The 17,416-nt window shown below is 41.1% G+C and overlaps 1 protein-coding gene across 1 annotated transcript; it reads left to right on the top strand.

Annotated features, from left to right (window-relative positions):
• Positions 1-14,889: 14,889 nt before the first annotated feature.
• LOC141468812 (G-protein coupled receptor 55-like) lies at positions 14,890-15,897 on the top strand. Its single transcript, XM_074154002.1, has one exon. The coding sequence runs from the start codon at positions 14,890-14,892 to the stop codon at positions 15,895-15,897; it is 1,008 nt and encodes a 335-aa protein (XP_074010103.1).
• The last annotated feature ends 1,519 nt before the right edge of the window (positions 15,898-17,416 follow it).

Here is a 17,416-nt window from a genome sequence, read left to right as displayed (position 1 = left end):
TCAGGGTTTTTTCTGCCCCCGTCAATGCTAACACATATGTAGCTGTCACATTATCCAAAGTGATTTCTAATTCACCCCAATCTTTTGCATGTGAAAGCACATATTTGCAGAAAAGGCAGGAAGAGACCATCTAATGAAAGGCCAGCTCAAGTATTCCTATGTTATAACTAGCGGAATTTTGTCTAACATGCTCTTATTAAGCAAGGGGTATTTCTAGTTTCATCTGTCTTCGGCATTAGAAGGGTTTATTTTAATTTCCAGCCAGAGCATTTCCAGCTGCAGCATAAATCCAGTATTTCTTTTCCCATCTGCAGTGCATACAGCAAACTATTTATTCCCTTCTCCTTCATGGCTACCATTTATGTATTTGAAGACCTATTTATGCCCTCCACACTTCAATATCTGTGCTCTAGATACTCCCAGCTACTTCTGTGCTTCAGATATAGCTCACTATATTTGCTCCCATTTTCTAGGCTCTTGGGTTGAGTTTTCTTTCCTTCTTTCCTTCTTTTTTTCTCCCAAGACTGACTATAGCTCTTCTAAAGCCTTGAACAGTTACATATCCCACAATCATGTTGACTTTTTTCTACAACAGCACAATCCTGCATTTCATTTCCAGTCATGCTCTATTTTCAATCTACTCTAAGTCCAAGATCCCCCTTTTCAGGTCTGCGGCATATCAAGCTCACTTATATCTCACATTTATATTTGTGCTCATAACTATTCCTATATATGTGCTAAACTTTGCACGAGTCTTTACGCCTCATTGGATACTTTCTTTTCCAAATTATTTATCCAACTTGTCAACACCATTTGAAATACTAAATTTCACTTCCACTGTCTTGTAGATTCTCATTCCTGCAACAACTAATCATGCTGTAGACAGAGTTGAGTCTTATGTAAGGAGATGAAAACAGTGAAACACTTTTCATAACACTTATAATAATATAGGGAAATATCATTCTAAAACAGTATGGTCATACAGTCATAAACTACAGCCACTTTCTTTGTACCATTATGAATTACTCTAGTCCCTATTAGCAGACAGCCTACACAAAAATCTGAAACACTACTGCTTTCTTGTGCAAGAACTCTGTTTTGTGCACCAATTTCTTGACTGTAAGTTGTCAGAGATCTAAAGGCAGCATAAAGGTAAAGCCCCTTCCCTCCGGCTGCAAAAGCCAGGCATTTCTACCCTCTACTGCGCGAGATCAGAGAGACATGACAGATGCTGCACCTCTACAAGCTGCGAGCTGTGCAAACACAAGCAATACTGCTGCTGTGCTTCAGAATACCAAAGCTGAAAGGCAAAGCGGTTTGCTTTTAAATTAACCTCAGTTTAAGACTGAGGTTAAACAACGGGGAACAATATGCGTCGCAGAGAAGCGCTGTAATGCCACAAGGTCCCTTCCAACTCTAACCATTCTATGATTCTGTGATTCTATGATCTAGACACCCTGGGGTTTATCGGGTGGCTCCTATTTCACCCCACGCCTGACATAAGTCTGTCAGGGCTAATGTGATGAATGACCAAGTTGTGCCTTTATGTTTAACTAATGACTGACGAACACAACCCCCAGGCCAAAACTGCCCTCTGCTGCTCAGGACAAGAGAAGGCCCTGAACTCTGCCACCATGGCCCCGAGCAGAGCTCTGGGTCTCCATCACGCTGGCCTTCTCTGCCAGCACTGCAGGCTGCAACTTCATCCCATGGGAGCAGAGGGTCTGGCCCTGAGAAGAGCCCCAGCACCCATTCTGGCGGAGCTGCACAAGTCTGAGTTGTGACTGGACTCTGGCGAGCTGCAAGCCCCTGGCTCACTTGCTGAAGGCATCTTCGGGTAAGCTTTGTTCTTTCAAGCTGGGATCACACCTCAGGCTGTGATCTGGGGTGTAAAGGCTTCCTATTTGAGGAATACTGCAGATTTAAAGTGGAATTGGAGAAACAGCTGTACATCTGGTGAGTTGCCATTGTATATCTAAGTGCTGCAGAATGATCCCGATTGGAGATTTAGGCTCAGTGAAATGATTTGCAAAGGAACTTCTTCCTCTGGCCTAGAAAATTTAAGACCAGCATCACATATAAAGCCCCTATTTGCAAAGGCCAAAATATGTCATGCTTGGTGCATGCATATAAGGTAATCCCTGGGACCAGTGAGGAATCCAAATGCACAAGACTTCAAGGCAACGATACAATTAAATTCCTTCAAGAGAAACTACCTTCACAAGTTTCTCAGCTACCTCAGTACAATCCCTGTGCAACTATCCTGGTCTTAGAAATCACCCTTTCCACCCAATGCAGGAGGAAACGGGGTTTATTCAGAGCAGCCGATTATAACAGCACAAAAGGTTTTTTAGAAGAGGCTGGCACTTGCCCTCAGCTCACACACCTTTCATCATACTCCAAACAGATGAGGCAGTCCCTTAGGACAAACGTGGTTTGTAGCATAAAAAATTGAGGCTTCTTGGAGAAAGCTAGTTGGTCAGCATACATTCAGGGCCTTTATCTGACTCCTCAAAGGCCCCCCTGCCCAGGACACTGCAGCACAAGTAAACCCTACATAATATACGGCAAGTGTCAGCCCTGAGAGCAGCCATGCTGGTGCCTGACCTCCACACCTAGCACAGGCCAACACATTTCTACCTGGATGCAAAGTGATAAAAGTGCATTTTTAAAGCTCAAATCATCCTGGCTGCCGCAGGGACAGACAGACAGACACTCATGCACACACTCTCCACTTTGGCAGGCAGGCTGGACTACTCTGGGCTTCAGAGGCTGTGACCACAAAAATTCAAAAGTTGTCATCTCAGGCTGATATTTCGGTCACTTGGTACGGTTACTTGCCAAAACTTCTGTCCCTTAAGAATTTTTTTAAAATCTTAGCTTTTCTCTTTGTGAAAAAAATAAAGTAGTAATCTGCATTTGATTGTGTGATAGTTTCTGCCATTCTAGCATTAGTTAATTTGAGAGGTTTTCATCTGTTTGAGGTTTTTCACTTTCTTGCAAATTGCTTTCTTGATCCCCTTTCTATACAGTCTATTTATAGGAATGCACCTGTGCTAAAGTGAAGGGATTTTTTCAGCATTTCAAATAAGTCTCTAGCACTTGGTTTGAAGTGGAAAGCTAGAAGGTTATCCTTGTAAGTGGCATGATTATAGTCAAATGAAGTGCAGTTTTACTTCCAAAGCCATTCATTCACTCTAACTTGTGTGTAAAGACACTTGGCTACGGCAGGCAGCCAGAACAAAGACAACCATATCAACTCAGCCAGATTAACATTACACATCAGAAAGAAATAAGTATCTAGCCACCATTAGACTCAAACACGATAACTTCTCAATGGGCTGGCAGCACATTGCAGATCCCCACCTTGCTCCCCTTCTGCAGCATCCAAGACCCACCAGTTATATATTAAATACTAACCATATGCTGATAGCAAAGGCAGATAACCTACATGCATAGAAGAAACAAGCTGCAGCTGATTGAACTTACCTCTGTTACCGTCCTCTTCAGAAGTCAGATTCAAGGATGGTCAATTCTCTTCACAGCAGTGACCCCTTCTACACTGAAATAAATAAGGAAATTTGCTCAGTTGCCATTTCCAAGGGAGAACAGAAAAAAACATGTTTTCACAAAGTGGCATTTTTTTAGCAGCATAAAACAGAGCTCTGTCTCCCAAAGGCTGGTTATCTTACTAAAATAAAAAGCGGTCGGCCAGGACGGATTAAGAGAGATGAAAACAAAATAAAGCTCATAAAGTAGGTGTCCATGCAACTCACATGTACAGTGTAATGACTGTTAATATGTCAGTACGATATTGATGCACACACATTCTTATATATATACACTTCTGGGGAGAGAGAGCAGCACAGAAAGGAAAAATCAAGTTCCATCTTGATGCCTCTTGAACAAATCAAAGACATAACCTACCTCAAGGTGGCGCTGTCAGGTAGAGTTTTCCCTACCAGCACCAGCAGCAACTCAAAGCTATGACTTCGAAGTAAACGCAGGGATCTCTGAAAGCATTTTCTTAAACTTTCTTTTTTTTTTTTTTTTTTTTTTGTCTGTCTGACTAGCTCTTTCTGAGCACTTTCCATTTTCCAGCAGCACTCACTGCATCTGCACATTAAGTCAGTGAATCAAGTTGGGACTTTGGTGGCCTGGGATCTGTCAGGACACTTACGGCAGCAGAAAGATTGACAGCAGTTCTCATACCCTCAGATCTAAGTGCCAACATGAGGAGACACAGGCTGGAAAGATTGCACTGACGAGTGCACCCTGCCAGTGCACTTGGGCCGTGATGGAGCAATTCGTACTACAGACTTCAGAAACCTCAAGAAAAACCAAGCTAAGCAAACATTGAGAGCCACGGGCATGCTAACTGCCATTGTCAAGGTGAGACAATACTGGTATGAAAAACTATCCCCAGCTGTTGTCTCAAATAGCCTTGTCCGTTGGACAGCAACATTCATTTTGGCCATTCTGCAAAGGGACAAAGCTGGTCCCGCTTCCTACAATCCTTCAAGACGTGCTTTGAGACATGCCTTATTAATGCACAGCTGAACACACCCTGGTCTGAAAACAATACAAAGGTAGTGGCAACTTGGCCACATGTAAGCTAAAATGCGAAAGACCCAGAGTGCAAAGATGACACGTGTTAATGAAACAGGGCAAATCTCAGATCTGGAAAATGTTACTTTTAGGCCAAACTGTGATTTTCGTTTGACTCTAACCCATTTCAGTTTTAGGCTTGAGCGTGTACAGCTTCCTTTCCAGAAATGCCATTCCCAACACAGAGGAGAGATAGGTGAGGAAAGGTTACAGGAAATGGAAAAAACAGAGTTTCCACTCAAGTCAGCTCTTCTTCAGTCCAAGCAATTTGACAGAAATGGGTCTTTCAGAAAGTTGTAGCACTGAGAGTGCATAAACCCTGCAGATGAGGCAGCTCCTACCCCTTCGTGCAGGCCCGTCTGCCTGAAGGTATAGGAATGACTGTGCAAGGCATGAGTGTGCAGTGTGGCTGCTGCTCGCAACTTTCCTGCACTGGTGTCTCTTTGCACCAGATTGTAGTAATGGTTGTTGACTTCCAGCAGTTCAAATGGAAGACAGTGACGGTCCAGTCAACAGTGCTCAGGTAATACTCAGTATAATGAAAATGCAAAGGAAATAATTTTCATTACGTGTTTTATTACCAAATGCAATACAGAGGCTGAGAAGAAAATGTTTTTCTTTGAAAAAACAAACAAACAAAAAACCCAAACTGGATACACCAGTTATCAGAGCATTATTTTATATGGTGTAAATGGGTGAGGATAACATGAGTCTGACCTGATCACTGCCTGTGTCAGGAAAAAGAATAGTATGCAATGACCTCACACTGCCACTGGAGTAGTAAGACAGAGAAGAGAAATATCATATTTTGCTGCAATATGGTTTTATAACCTACAGAAGCCTGAGTGCTCAGGAAGCCTGCTAAGAAGCCATGTGGTCTCCCTGCTCAGGTCCTGGGTTTGTAGCCACACTGCTGCTAACCATTAGTTTCTTTTATTGGATGATTTTGAAATTAGCTGATGGTTTCGTTTGAAACCTTAATTTTGGGCACACGTTCCATTTCCTTGGGTAGTGCTACTGCTCAGTGAGCCTGCCACATTCATTATACAAAACATCTTTTCTGTTCTAAGAGATCAACATAGCATTCTCACATTTTTCCCTTTCCAGGAGGCTTCTCAAAAGATACGGTCTATATACGTCCCATGGAAACACCTGTAAGAACGGTGTGCATCTTGGTGGATGGCAATTGCTGTAGGCTGTGCTTCACCAGGACCAGCCCAGCTATGCTGAGCAACCACAAACCCTCTCGACTGGCCAGCTGGAACAGGTGGGGTGTGCTGGCAAATCTCATGGAGCAGACTGCAAAACACATTTAATGCAGGAAGCTCTGTGTCTATTCTTACACAGTTTCACTAAAGCTGAGCTTGCAGCTTGACTGGCTGCTCCTTTCTACAAACACCCAAGAAAAGTTATAGCCTGTTGGTACGCCCACGACCAGAATTGCTTTTGGCTAGATGCAAGCTGCTCTGTCCCTGCCTTGGAGCAGGGATGGACTGGCCACGAAACGCATGTCCTCACTGGCACCTGGATGACACTAGCCATGTCTAACTGGCCTTTTTGACTCCGGAAGACCAAACTGAACTATAATTTAACCTCAGTTGTAGACTGTAGGTCTCTGAAGTTATGAAGGAGATGCCACCCTACATGCTTGATGTCCTGTTGGTGAATTTCTGATTCAGATACGGATGAAGATATTCTGTAGCTTTAAATATTACTCTCATGGTTCTGCTCACTGAACCATACTAGCATGAGACTGTCTCCTCACCACACTGTCCGGTTCCTTTCCTCTAAACATAAAACCCTAGGAAAGCTTTGTAAGGTTTCTCAAATGCAGTCAAAAACAAATCTACACTCATAGCTGGCCAGCTCCAAGAACAACTGCACTTTTGGCTCTGTCCTGGGCTGCTTTTAAAGGTCTCTGCCTCATCTTGGAGAAGCTGAAGGTGGCTGCTGCCCATAAAATACAGCAGTTTCCAGGTTTCCCGATTTCCAGTTTTGAAGTCTCCTGCAATTGCTGCAAAAAAAGTGGCCACATGAGAAAAGTACAACCCCCTAGCCATCCAAAGCTCCCAGTTGTGCAATTAAGATAGTTCACTGTAAGCCAGGCTTTGATTGCTTATGAAGATGAGGAAAAGAGTACTCAGCAACCCAAAAAGCACTAGTGTGAAGTGAAAGGCTTTCAGATAAAAAAAAACTGTTTTCCAGCCCAAGTATAAACAACTATTTCTAAGCCACCAATGAAAAATGAGTTTATTCTTCAATTTACCTGGTTTTAGACAGGTACAACTTTGGGTAGGTGATAGAAACATGAGCTTTTTGTGTAGTTCTCCTTTCCAGGAGTGTGCTGGTGCTCAGCTGGAGTTAGATGAAGTCCCCAGCATCTCCCCTCTTAAAAGGAGGAGGCCAATCCCTTTTGTGGTAGCAAGCTGTGGCAGCCTGCTCAGAACAAGACTTGTTAGCTTAACTCACTTTGGCCATCCAGTTTTTGAAACCTTTAAACACACACAAAAATATCAGAAGCCAGTCACAGCACAACACAGAAGATAACTGAGACTCAGGTCTGGGCTGATAAGCCTTCTATTTCCTCACTGCATCCAGCACTCTTCACAGGGACAAAGATAGACAGTGTCTCACTCATCTCCTAGCTCTCTACCGGGCAATGTCTTTCCTGACTCTTTTTGCTCTGGATTATTAAGTCTTGTTACCTGAGATGATATTTTATAGCAGTCTGGGAGAACAAGAAGTCACACATGCCTTCAGAGCAGCAGAGAAACACATTGGACCCGACCTTTGAAATTTGATTCATTTGTATGTGAGCATCCTAATTCCAGATCTGAGACCCAACTTATTCCATTCTGGCCAGTAAGTACAAGCAAACACTTATTTTAGACATTTGTGAAAGCTGAACTGCAAAACTGCTTTGATATATTTTCCCCTAAAAAAGAAGAACAGCAGAATTCATGATGCTGTAATGCAAATGAATGTGGTTTTGCACTGTATGAACATGTTTCTTCTGAAAGAGATTTTGATTCCTTGAAAATGACAAGCACTGCCTGCTGTTGCCTGACTTAGCAAGAGCAGCACTTATTGCACCTAGAGGATAAAAAAACGGAGAACGCTCACCAACCTCTACAAAAGCAAACAGCCAAAGACAGAACAACACAAAAAAATTTACTCATCTTTCCCACAAGGGTTATAAATCTTGTGCACATACAGTTCCTTTTAGTTAGTTTGGTTTAGGTTCTTCCAGCAACTATTCATTTGCTAGCTGGAACGGTTGATAAGGTTGTTGTTTCTAGGCAGGACAAACAACATACATCCATCACATTTTTGTGGTTAATTAAAAAAAAAAAAAAAACTGAAACAAACAAAGCCCTTCTCCTTCCCGTTGAAAACCTCAGAGCCATGCGGCCGTCTGGGTCACTGGAATTCAGCATTTAGCAAGCAGCAGTGCTGGGTGATAAAGGCACTGGGAGCACAAGGGAGCACAAAAATAATTCCTGTTGAACACGTTCACATGTAGCACCTGGTGGGAGAAATTACAAAAGCAGTCACTGAAAGACAGGGAACAAACAAGCTCTAATTTCTCAGCGAATAGTATATCTGCAGGTGTGGGAGTGAGTCATTCATAACTTGCCCTCATTAAATATGCTCTAGATTAAAGTTGTCCTAATTTAAACCAAAAAGGCCAACCTGCAAAAGAATGACTTATATGCACACTAACGATTACATGCTCATCTACAAGCGATGAAGTCAGACATATCACAAGCAAATTACCAACTTAGCAAGCATGTGGTTGATGTGTGCAGAAACGCTGCTTTTTTGTTTAGTTCTGCTGCACCAAGTGATACAAAGTGGGAAGTTCATAGAACCACAAGGAATGAACCTAGTGCTGGGATTGAAGGCACCACAAAGTATTAAAATTCATTTTTAAGCTAAATCTGAAATATACCCATGGTGAGAGGATTAAAGAAGCAACCCCATTTCAGCTGCAACATGACACAGAGTAACTCATTCAAAGGTCACACATAATTGTAGCATGTTTGTTTTCTGCTAATATTTGGTTGCACTCTCTGATTTCTTTTCGTGACTCCAGATTCACTACAGTCCACTACTGAGACTTGTAGCTAGCCCGCAGCCCTAAGAAGAGAGAAGTTGAAAAGCTCTTGAAACCTCCCAATTCCATAATGTGTTTCCCAAGTGATATGAACCATGTTGCCTTCATTTCCTCTGCTACATGATTTTCTTACAAGGTTTATCCAAACTTTGTTTGAGTTCTGCTTTTTTTTTTTATTATTCAAATCTCATTTTTAGATGAGACAAGAAGAAAAAAAATGTGTTAAGAAATTGCAAGTTTTTTCTTCTCCAAGTCCTTTACTACAAATACTGGTGCTACTTTTTCTACAGAAAGTGCAGAATTTCCCCAGGAAAACCAAATTACCTCCAAAAGCAGGTGGCAATTTGAAAAATGTCACTTAGAGCTTTTATTTTTCTGTGCTTACTACCGCAGCAAAGGGTTGCAGTATGTAAGGTAAAAGAGCAGTCCACAAGTCAGAAGAGTGGCTCTCAGCACTAGCAAGCGAGTTTCACGCTTCACCCAGAGGGGTTCCAGGGAGACACTATTTGCACTCATCCGTATGAAACATCCATATGACATACACAGATGAGCCCCCCTACTTGGGGTTTTATTCTTCTGCCAGTTTTGTTGCTTAGAGATAAAATCGTTATGTATGAGAATGTAGCATTGTCATCATTTTTTTCAGTAAATTATGTCACTTTATGTAACCACAAACATTCATTTGATGCCAGTCCCAACCAAGCCACAGCTGGCCAGGACCTGAGGAGACCAGCAGCTCGGGGTCCTTTGCTATGTCCCACCCTTGTCCAATGTCTTGTGAAGACAGCAGTGGATGAATGCCCCCATATTCCTGCTATTCACTCTTTGCAAGCACAATTACCTTTCCAAAAGGTGTACAGTGCATGACATCTCCCAGAGCAGAGGAGAAGCTTCAGAATTCACCAGGAAAGTCCTACTGATGGAAAAAGCTTCAAAGCTCATTTCAAGCAAAGTGTGTCCTGGATACTGTATGACTCAAACATAAGGCACTAGTTTAGTGCTCTATATACCTCACTCCTCTTGACACTAAGCATTTGTTTACCAACTTGCAGTTATGAATTAAACACCTGAACTGGTTAAAACTGGCACATGCCCTTTAAATAGTTTAACAGCTGCATGCGTGTAAGTAGCTGTATCTTTCAGAAGCATCTGAGTGCTGAACTGCTGATCTCCACTATGCAAATTGAGCAGAAACTGGGGGAAGAAGCCCAATTTTTATGACAGCCTCTCCTGCAACTTTCCATTTACCCATCTCCTCTCCAGCTCAAGGGAAAATTGGAAATTTGGAGGTAGCCACCACAAGCCCATGAAAGCTCTCAGCTGCTTCACACCAGGTAAAGTCCAGACCAAAACCAACCCTGACATTAAGAGACAAACTGCTCCCCAGCCTACATTGACTACTGACTGGAAACAGCTGAGGATTCTAGTCTTTACACTCTTTCACCTTCACTTGTCTATTAAAAGGAACATAGAATATGTTTCGAAATAGATGGGGGGGGGGGGGGAAAAAGAGAAGGAGGATGTGGTTATGCCATTTAGTAAGAGTACTGGTAGGGTATGGTATGTAAGCAAATGCTCGTCCTATATAGAACAACTTGGACTGAAGCAATGCTGCTGATCTACCTGCTGGGATACAGGTAAAGTAATTAATATTTTAACTAATAGCTTTTTTTTTTTTCAATAATTTAATAGCAGTGTTGATTGCAGAGCACTATTTTTAAGCTAGTTAGATGATAATTTCTTGTAAAGATCAAACAGTTAGATCAAAGATGTAGTAGTGTTGCTTAGCTTAGGGCAGAAAGAAAGATTCCTGCTTTAGTGATAAGCATAAATATATTCTGTTGCAATCAAAATACTCAGAATAAAATGATAAGAAATCATCCAACTACAGATTAAATATATGGGAGTTGTGGGACACACAATCATAGAATTGTCTAGGTTGGAAGGGACCTTTAAGATCATCTAGTCCAACCATCAACCTAACTCTGATTAAAAAAAAAACAAACCCAAACAACAAAAAAACACATCACTAAATCATGTCACTAAACACATTACTGCTCTTCATTGCACTAAGCCATTTTACTCTTCTTCTGTGCATCCACAAGAGAATAACTTATATCTAACATGAACAACGTTCTAGAAAATAGATATAAACAAAGTCTGCTTCATAGCAGTAACTTTACTTGGTTTGCATTGATTAGGAGGGTAATTACGGTAAATGCTGCAAAAGTCCTTGCTGAAGCAGTGACCTGAATTTTCCTTATTCCTCTTTTGCAGTATAGCTAGATTAAGAATGATTGGTTTACTGTGTTCTTTCATCTGATTATCATTTCCTTACTAATAAAGCTACACGTACGTGTACAGTAAGTTATATATTTTATGATGAGGATGTTTCTGCTAATGAAGCTTTCATGGTAAGAATATCCTTAATCTGTCATTCCCAATCTGTGCTAACATACAGATTTTGTGAATCCCAACTAGAACCAGACAGACTTAGATCTGAGCTACAAAGAGGAAACTATTCATGCATCCTGCTGTGCTGCAAAAATCCCAGCAAAGCTAATACTGTAAAACCTTGCTGTTCCATTTCCTAGGTCATTAGACCTTTGCCGCTAGCTTAACCACAAGCTCCTTCTATTAGTAAACCCAATGAACATCTAACTAGTCCATAGGAAGTGGAAAACCCTCACTCAGTAGGAGAAATCAAGAACAAATGGAGCAGTGATGACAGAGGGTCTGGACCAGCTAAGACATACTCCCTCAATGAGTGTTAATTACAGGTTCTTATATTACCTTTTGGTTTCCAGAACTTGTCCAAAACAATTCTAGAGCAGCAGGCAATTCCTTCAGGAAATTCTTAGAGGACGGAGGAATTTTCAGAAGACTGGAAAAGAGCAAAGGTGGTGCCTGTCTCTTTTAAGAGCGGAAAAGAAGGAGTTGGGAAATGGTACATCACTAAGCCTGGTTTCAGTATTTGGAAAAATATTGGAATCACCCACTGCAGCATCTCTTTGCAATCACCCAGAAGACAACGCAGCGGTAAGTAACAATCTGCACAGATTCATCTGAGAATGACTGAAATAGAAGTAATTTAACTTTCTTCTGTGACACACTGACAGAACTGGGGGACGGGGTGTAGGAGGGGGAAATAGGCTTCAAACACTATCTCTAAAGAAATTCTCATAAACAAACAAAGGAAACATGATCTGTATGAAACTTCTATATGATTAATGATTACCCACTAAGATACTAATCAGTCTCTACCATACAGGAAAGATGTATTTCTTACAGTTCAGTATCTTTCAGATTCAGTATCATCAGTATTTTTACTAATAATTTGGACAATGCGGTAAAGATGATGCTTATGAAATGACTGCAAGGTTATTTGTCAATTAAAGTGAATTAAAATAATTTTGGGCAAACATATTACTCAGTGTGAACTGATTGCAAACAATTCCCTTGGATTACACAAGATGTGAAATTTAAATTTGAAGGGAGGCAAAACGATAAAAAACTCCAAGTTTTTGAGACTCAGGCAGTCCACTGGAGTACTCAAAATTACCAGCTTAAAGGCTGGGTAACATTTTCTTGAAATTAACCATTTTCAGGAGTGATGCTACGTACTAATGAATTCTTAAAAAAAAATAAAAAAACAGTGAATTAGAAACCGAGTAAAAGCAGAATCAAAAATCATACTTTCAGCAGACATTACGAGCAATTTTCTGATACATTTATATAGTACATGAAGTCCTGGATTTACAGGTGTTGTCACTCCCCCAAAATGTTTAATGTCACCTGGCTTTTACCCAGCTAAATGGATGCTCTTTGTCAAAGGACAGACACGCTCACACAACAGCACAACGCTCCTATTTCTTATCTGTCCAGCCAGCAGGTGACAGCAGTGTCTGCCTACAAAAATCCCTCGTACCTGGGGCACCAATGCATCTCCACCTGTATGGAATTGTCTCACCTCCCACGTACCACAATCAACTGATTTTGTAAGCAGCTGCCAGACATTGCTGGCTCAGAGGGATTGACTCAATCTCAGATTGACTAACAAACCAAGGTTTTATTTTTGTTCTCATTTCTGATCTGACAGATAAACCCACTGATAACAACCTGATTTCCTTTTGCTATTTCCTAAATTCACAAAACTGCAATAGTCCCACTCATGCAGCTCAGTCCAGTTCTCTGGAATTGGCAGTCGGATCCATCCCCTGACCTCCCCGCAGGTCACACTTGCTACTACAATGGGGGCACTGGGGGAAACACTGCCAAAGAGTAGTCTCGGTAAATTGTTGAATCCCCCCAGTAACCTGCATCCAGCCTGTTTGTAGTCCTCATCAGCTTTCTTGCAACCATTTCCTCACTACTTAACAGTCCTTGTTCTAACCCTCAGTTTTTCTAGTGCTATTTAGTTATTTCTAGTACAGTTTACTGAAATGTAAGTGCCTTCGATCTTCAGCCTTTTCCCTTATCTGAGAAAGCAGATACATCATCAAAGAAGATAATGGTCTGGCAACAACTGTCAAAGCTTTACTTAGGAGTTTTCTTTAAAAATCTGTACAAAGCTTTGACTCAACAGTCATAGAATTACTTTAATCACAATTGACACACTTTCCTTCAACAGATAGGCTAGCTTGATCCTTTTCCAGATATGCTAATAACATACACACTTCATACGCCTTTTCTTTCCATAGTCTGAGCTGGAAATAAACCGTTTTCCCCAATACAAGCAAATTAAGCTCTGACTGCATTCTGTGCTCAGACACAGTTATTTCCATTATCACTCGCTGATTCCTGTAAGTCATCCCACCCCTGACCTCCAGCACAATATCAGGATCCCTACGAAAAGCTGAGGTATAAGATTTGGCAGAACCCAAGGCCATTTCCTCAGTTAAAATTAGCAGATCTACTTGTTCTCCATTTCTTTCTCTCTTTTTTATATTTTATTTTAGTCTTGTAAACAAAAAAAAAAAAAAAACCAACAACAACAAAAGAATCTTTCTCTAATTGTTTTTTGGTTTCTTTAGCAAAGTCCAGCTCCATTTGATTGTGCTTATAAGCTACCTGTCACTTTTTGTCCTCCAAAGCAAAGATTCACCTCTTGATCAAGTTCTTCTTAAAACTTCTTCACTTCTAAAATTTCTTTTGAGCTACTTGGTTGGTTGAACTGGACTGGAAACTTTAACTACCAATTTCTTCTCCTTCATTAGGATTTTTTGTGATTTTTTTATTTAAAGAGGGGTTATCAAAAAGCAGTTTTAAGGCATAGTTTGTTAAAGCATATGTATATTTTTAAGAATGGTGAAAACACTTATTCCACACAAATTATACTTCTGTAAAGAACTGTATTATTAAGATGTCTTCCATTTGCTAATCTTTGCCAGATGATGTAAAATAATCAGTTAAAATTTAAAGTACTTGCAAACCCAAATTTTAACCAGTACCGAAAGTTAAACACAAGCTAGAAAATGTGCTTACTCAATTTACACCTAGATAAAAGATCAGTTTTCTTAAGCTGTCCTTCTAAAAGCCTGCATCGGACACAAGCACTATATGAAACTAAAACATCCATATTAAATGCAGGTGTACTGAAAGCACACCAGCAAAGCAACTGATGCTTAGGGAATCATGGATCTAAGAGTAAAATCCCAGCTGTCACTTTGATCTGCCTTAATATGGAACAATAATTTCATGAATTTCTGTGTAGGGAAGGAACCGAACGTGTGTGTTACAGAAATTTGAATAGATGTACAAGTTACTAGAGATAGCCAGTGCATCAATAGGTGTACAAGTTACTAGAGATAGCACTGGTTTAGGCTTTCAGATTTTGAAAACATATGCTTGAATGGGTCAGTTTCTTCAATATTTGAATGGAACTATCTTAAAGGGCATGGTAGTCGGTGGATGCTGACCACCTGCCATGGAGAATCAGGCTTCTTTATAACAGATCAGTCCACTCAAATTGAAAACAGAAAGCACTGTGCTTGAAATGGGGATTCACTTCCAATAATAGCCAAAGACTGATCAAGTTTATAACTCAAAACAAAAAAAGAAAAGCCCAGAACTGTGTTTGAAAGTATCGTGCTCTGATATATCAAGGCATTAATTGGGAGCGTTACACATTTCCAACTTGTTCTCTCTGTCATTTTAGGGGAGAAATGACCAACAGCAGCGGGGAATGCAATTTTACAGACATCGACAGATTAGCAAAGATCCTGGGGTTGGGGATCTCCATCCCCACCTTCATTCTCGGGCTGGTTCTCAACACCCTGGCGCTCTCCATGTTCTGCTGTTTTTGGAAGAAACAGACCAAAACCTCAGTTTACATGATCAATCTCGCACTTGCAGATGTCTTGCTTCTTCTCTCACTCCCACTCAAGTTGTACTACTCTGACACAATGGCACCCGGACTCCTGTGCTCATTCATCGAGTCTCTCTATTTCGTCAACATGTACGGCAGTATCTTCATCATTGTCTGCATTACTGTCGACAGATATGTCTGCATAAGGCACCCATTTGAAGGTCGAGCTAAGCAATCCACCAAATGGGCTATCTTGAGTTGCTGCTTCATCTGGGCAGCAACTTGGCTTTGCAGCAGCCCCATGTATGTTTTTCACAAGAAAAATTCTATTAAATGCTTTTGCAACATGTCACAACAGGTTGCATGGAGCATCCCTTACATTGTTTCTGCGGAAATCTTTGGATTTCTGATCCCACTCGCAGTGATGGTTTTCTGCTCTACCCAAAACATCTTGATTCTTCTGAATCACAAAAGTCAAGCTAAAAAGAAGGTAGAAGGCAGTGGCTCCTTACGAGTCATTATCATCAACCTTGTGGTGTTTTTGGTGTGCTTCACACCCATCCACCTTGCAATCTGCCTACAATTCCTGGTAAGACGGCAAGTGATAGTGGACTGCAGTCTGAAACAAAGCATCAGCCTCTTCATTCAGGTGTCAATGATATTAGCCAACCTGAACTGCTGCCTGGATGCCATCTTTTATTACTTTGCTGCAAAAGGGTTTCGTGAGAAAACACACCTGAAAAAGGTTATTGAACGATGTCCCATCTTTAAGCCTTGTGCCACACGATGGGACTGCCTGTGGTGGAAGAACGCCTCTTCCTCAGCTCCCACTTGCCTCACAGGACGCCAACAGCATTATCCCTGACATAGCAGTAGCGTCACCTTGACCATGGCAGGGAGGGTGCAGGAGGAAGAAGGACAATGTTTTTCCAATGAATATGAAACTGTTCCATATTTTTCTTCCCTTTAAAGATGAAAGGAGAAAAAATTTGGAAAAGAACCAGCATTACCAAAATGACACCAAAAGAAGCATTAGCCTTGATGGCACCTACTAAATGTGAAAGGCTTGCCAGAGCAAAGCTACCCAGATCACTGGGATGCCACTTAAAATGAGCCTTTGTCATTGCTGCACCAGTTTTTCTTTTGTCAACGTGATCAGAAAGTTGTTGCTAAGGGCCAATCATAGAAATAACTATTCAAAACCTTCTTTCTAATTTAGAAAGTATCTGCGAGTTAAAAGGCAGTATCTGGCCAAAAGCCTGACACTGCTCTTTCCTTCTGTAAATCTTATAGAAAGTCGCTGTCAGAGCTCATTTGCTTTGTACAGTTTGGCCATGCTGGGATAATAGTGAGTCTTCCCTCCTGTAAGCATTACACACTGGTTGGGGGTGCTGCACAGGACAGCAGCCCGTGCTCTTTCATGGAGGACAGACTGCTCAGGACACCACCACAATGGAGTATCTTGGGTACTAGCAATTTCTTGAGCAACAAACATTTCTGATTATCCTTGCTAAGAAATCAGCATGGTTTTCTCCTGCAATTTTAAAACTGGTTTTGCACATGAAAACCAAAAAGACTCCTTCAAATACGGCAGGAAAGACTGTATGTGATGAAATCTATTTCTACATCACTGTATTTCTATCAAAGATACAATGTGACATATGTATGAAATTCTTCTGCCTGTTTTCTTATTCTTTCTTGGAGGAGGGAAGCAAGCTCCGCATCACAGAAAAATAAGGAGCGCCTGTTTGATATACTCCTCGCTCCCAGCTGGAAGACTGGACCAGCTCTATCCCCCTCCTTCCTTAGAGACATCCTTTTAGCCTGTACTGTACACTTCACAAAATGTCTCTCAACATGCCTCAACCCTTCTCAGTCTACACTTCTGGTATGTCACTACCCTTAACCTTAACGCCATTTGCAAGTTTGGTTCTGAGTCTAAACTAAAAGTTTCCTTGTTGCAATTTAAGCCTACCATTATGTTGGCGTGGTTCATGCTCCTAGCCAGAAACACTTCCACATCAAGAAATCTATTTCTGTGCCTTTTAAAAACAAACTGTAAAAATGGTCTAAGATTGTTTGTAATCAAGTCTTCATTCTGGGGCAGATGTTCCCTTTATTCAAAAGGTGAAAAGAAATTACCTTCTGTTTGGAGCAAATTAAAAAGAAAGGGGGCTAGTTTTGAAAATACAGTTTGCCATCAATAGATTCCCATAGAAATGACTGATTGTGCAAGCGGGCAGCTGCACATATCTAATACTGGGCCTCATGTACAAGCATTTTAAAACTTTTCAGTACTAAAACTATGACCATAGCTGAGGCACACAAGGATCTCAGCGGCAAATAAAGGTTTTTATCATCATCTTCACCATTATCTGCAGAGG

This window comes from Numenius arquata, chromosome 9 (assembly GCF_964106895.1).
Source record: "Numenius arquata chromosome 9, bNumArq3.hap1.1, whole genome shotgun sequence".
NCBI classification, from domain to species: Eukaryota; Metazoa; Chordata; class Aves; order Charadriiformes; family Scolopacidae; genus Numenius; species Numenius arquata.
Note: the sequence above shows the minus strand (reverse complement) of the source record. Positions and strands in the feature narration are given on the sequence as shown.

Coding starts and splice junctions, on each gene's coding strand:
- LOC141468812 (XM_074154002.1), top strand. CDS start 14,890: ATGACCAACAGCAGCGGGGAATGCAATTTTACAGACATCGACAGATTA.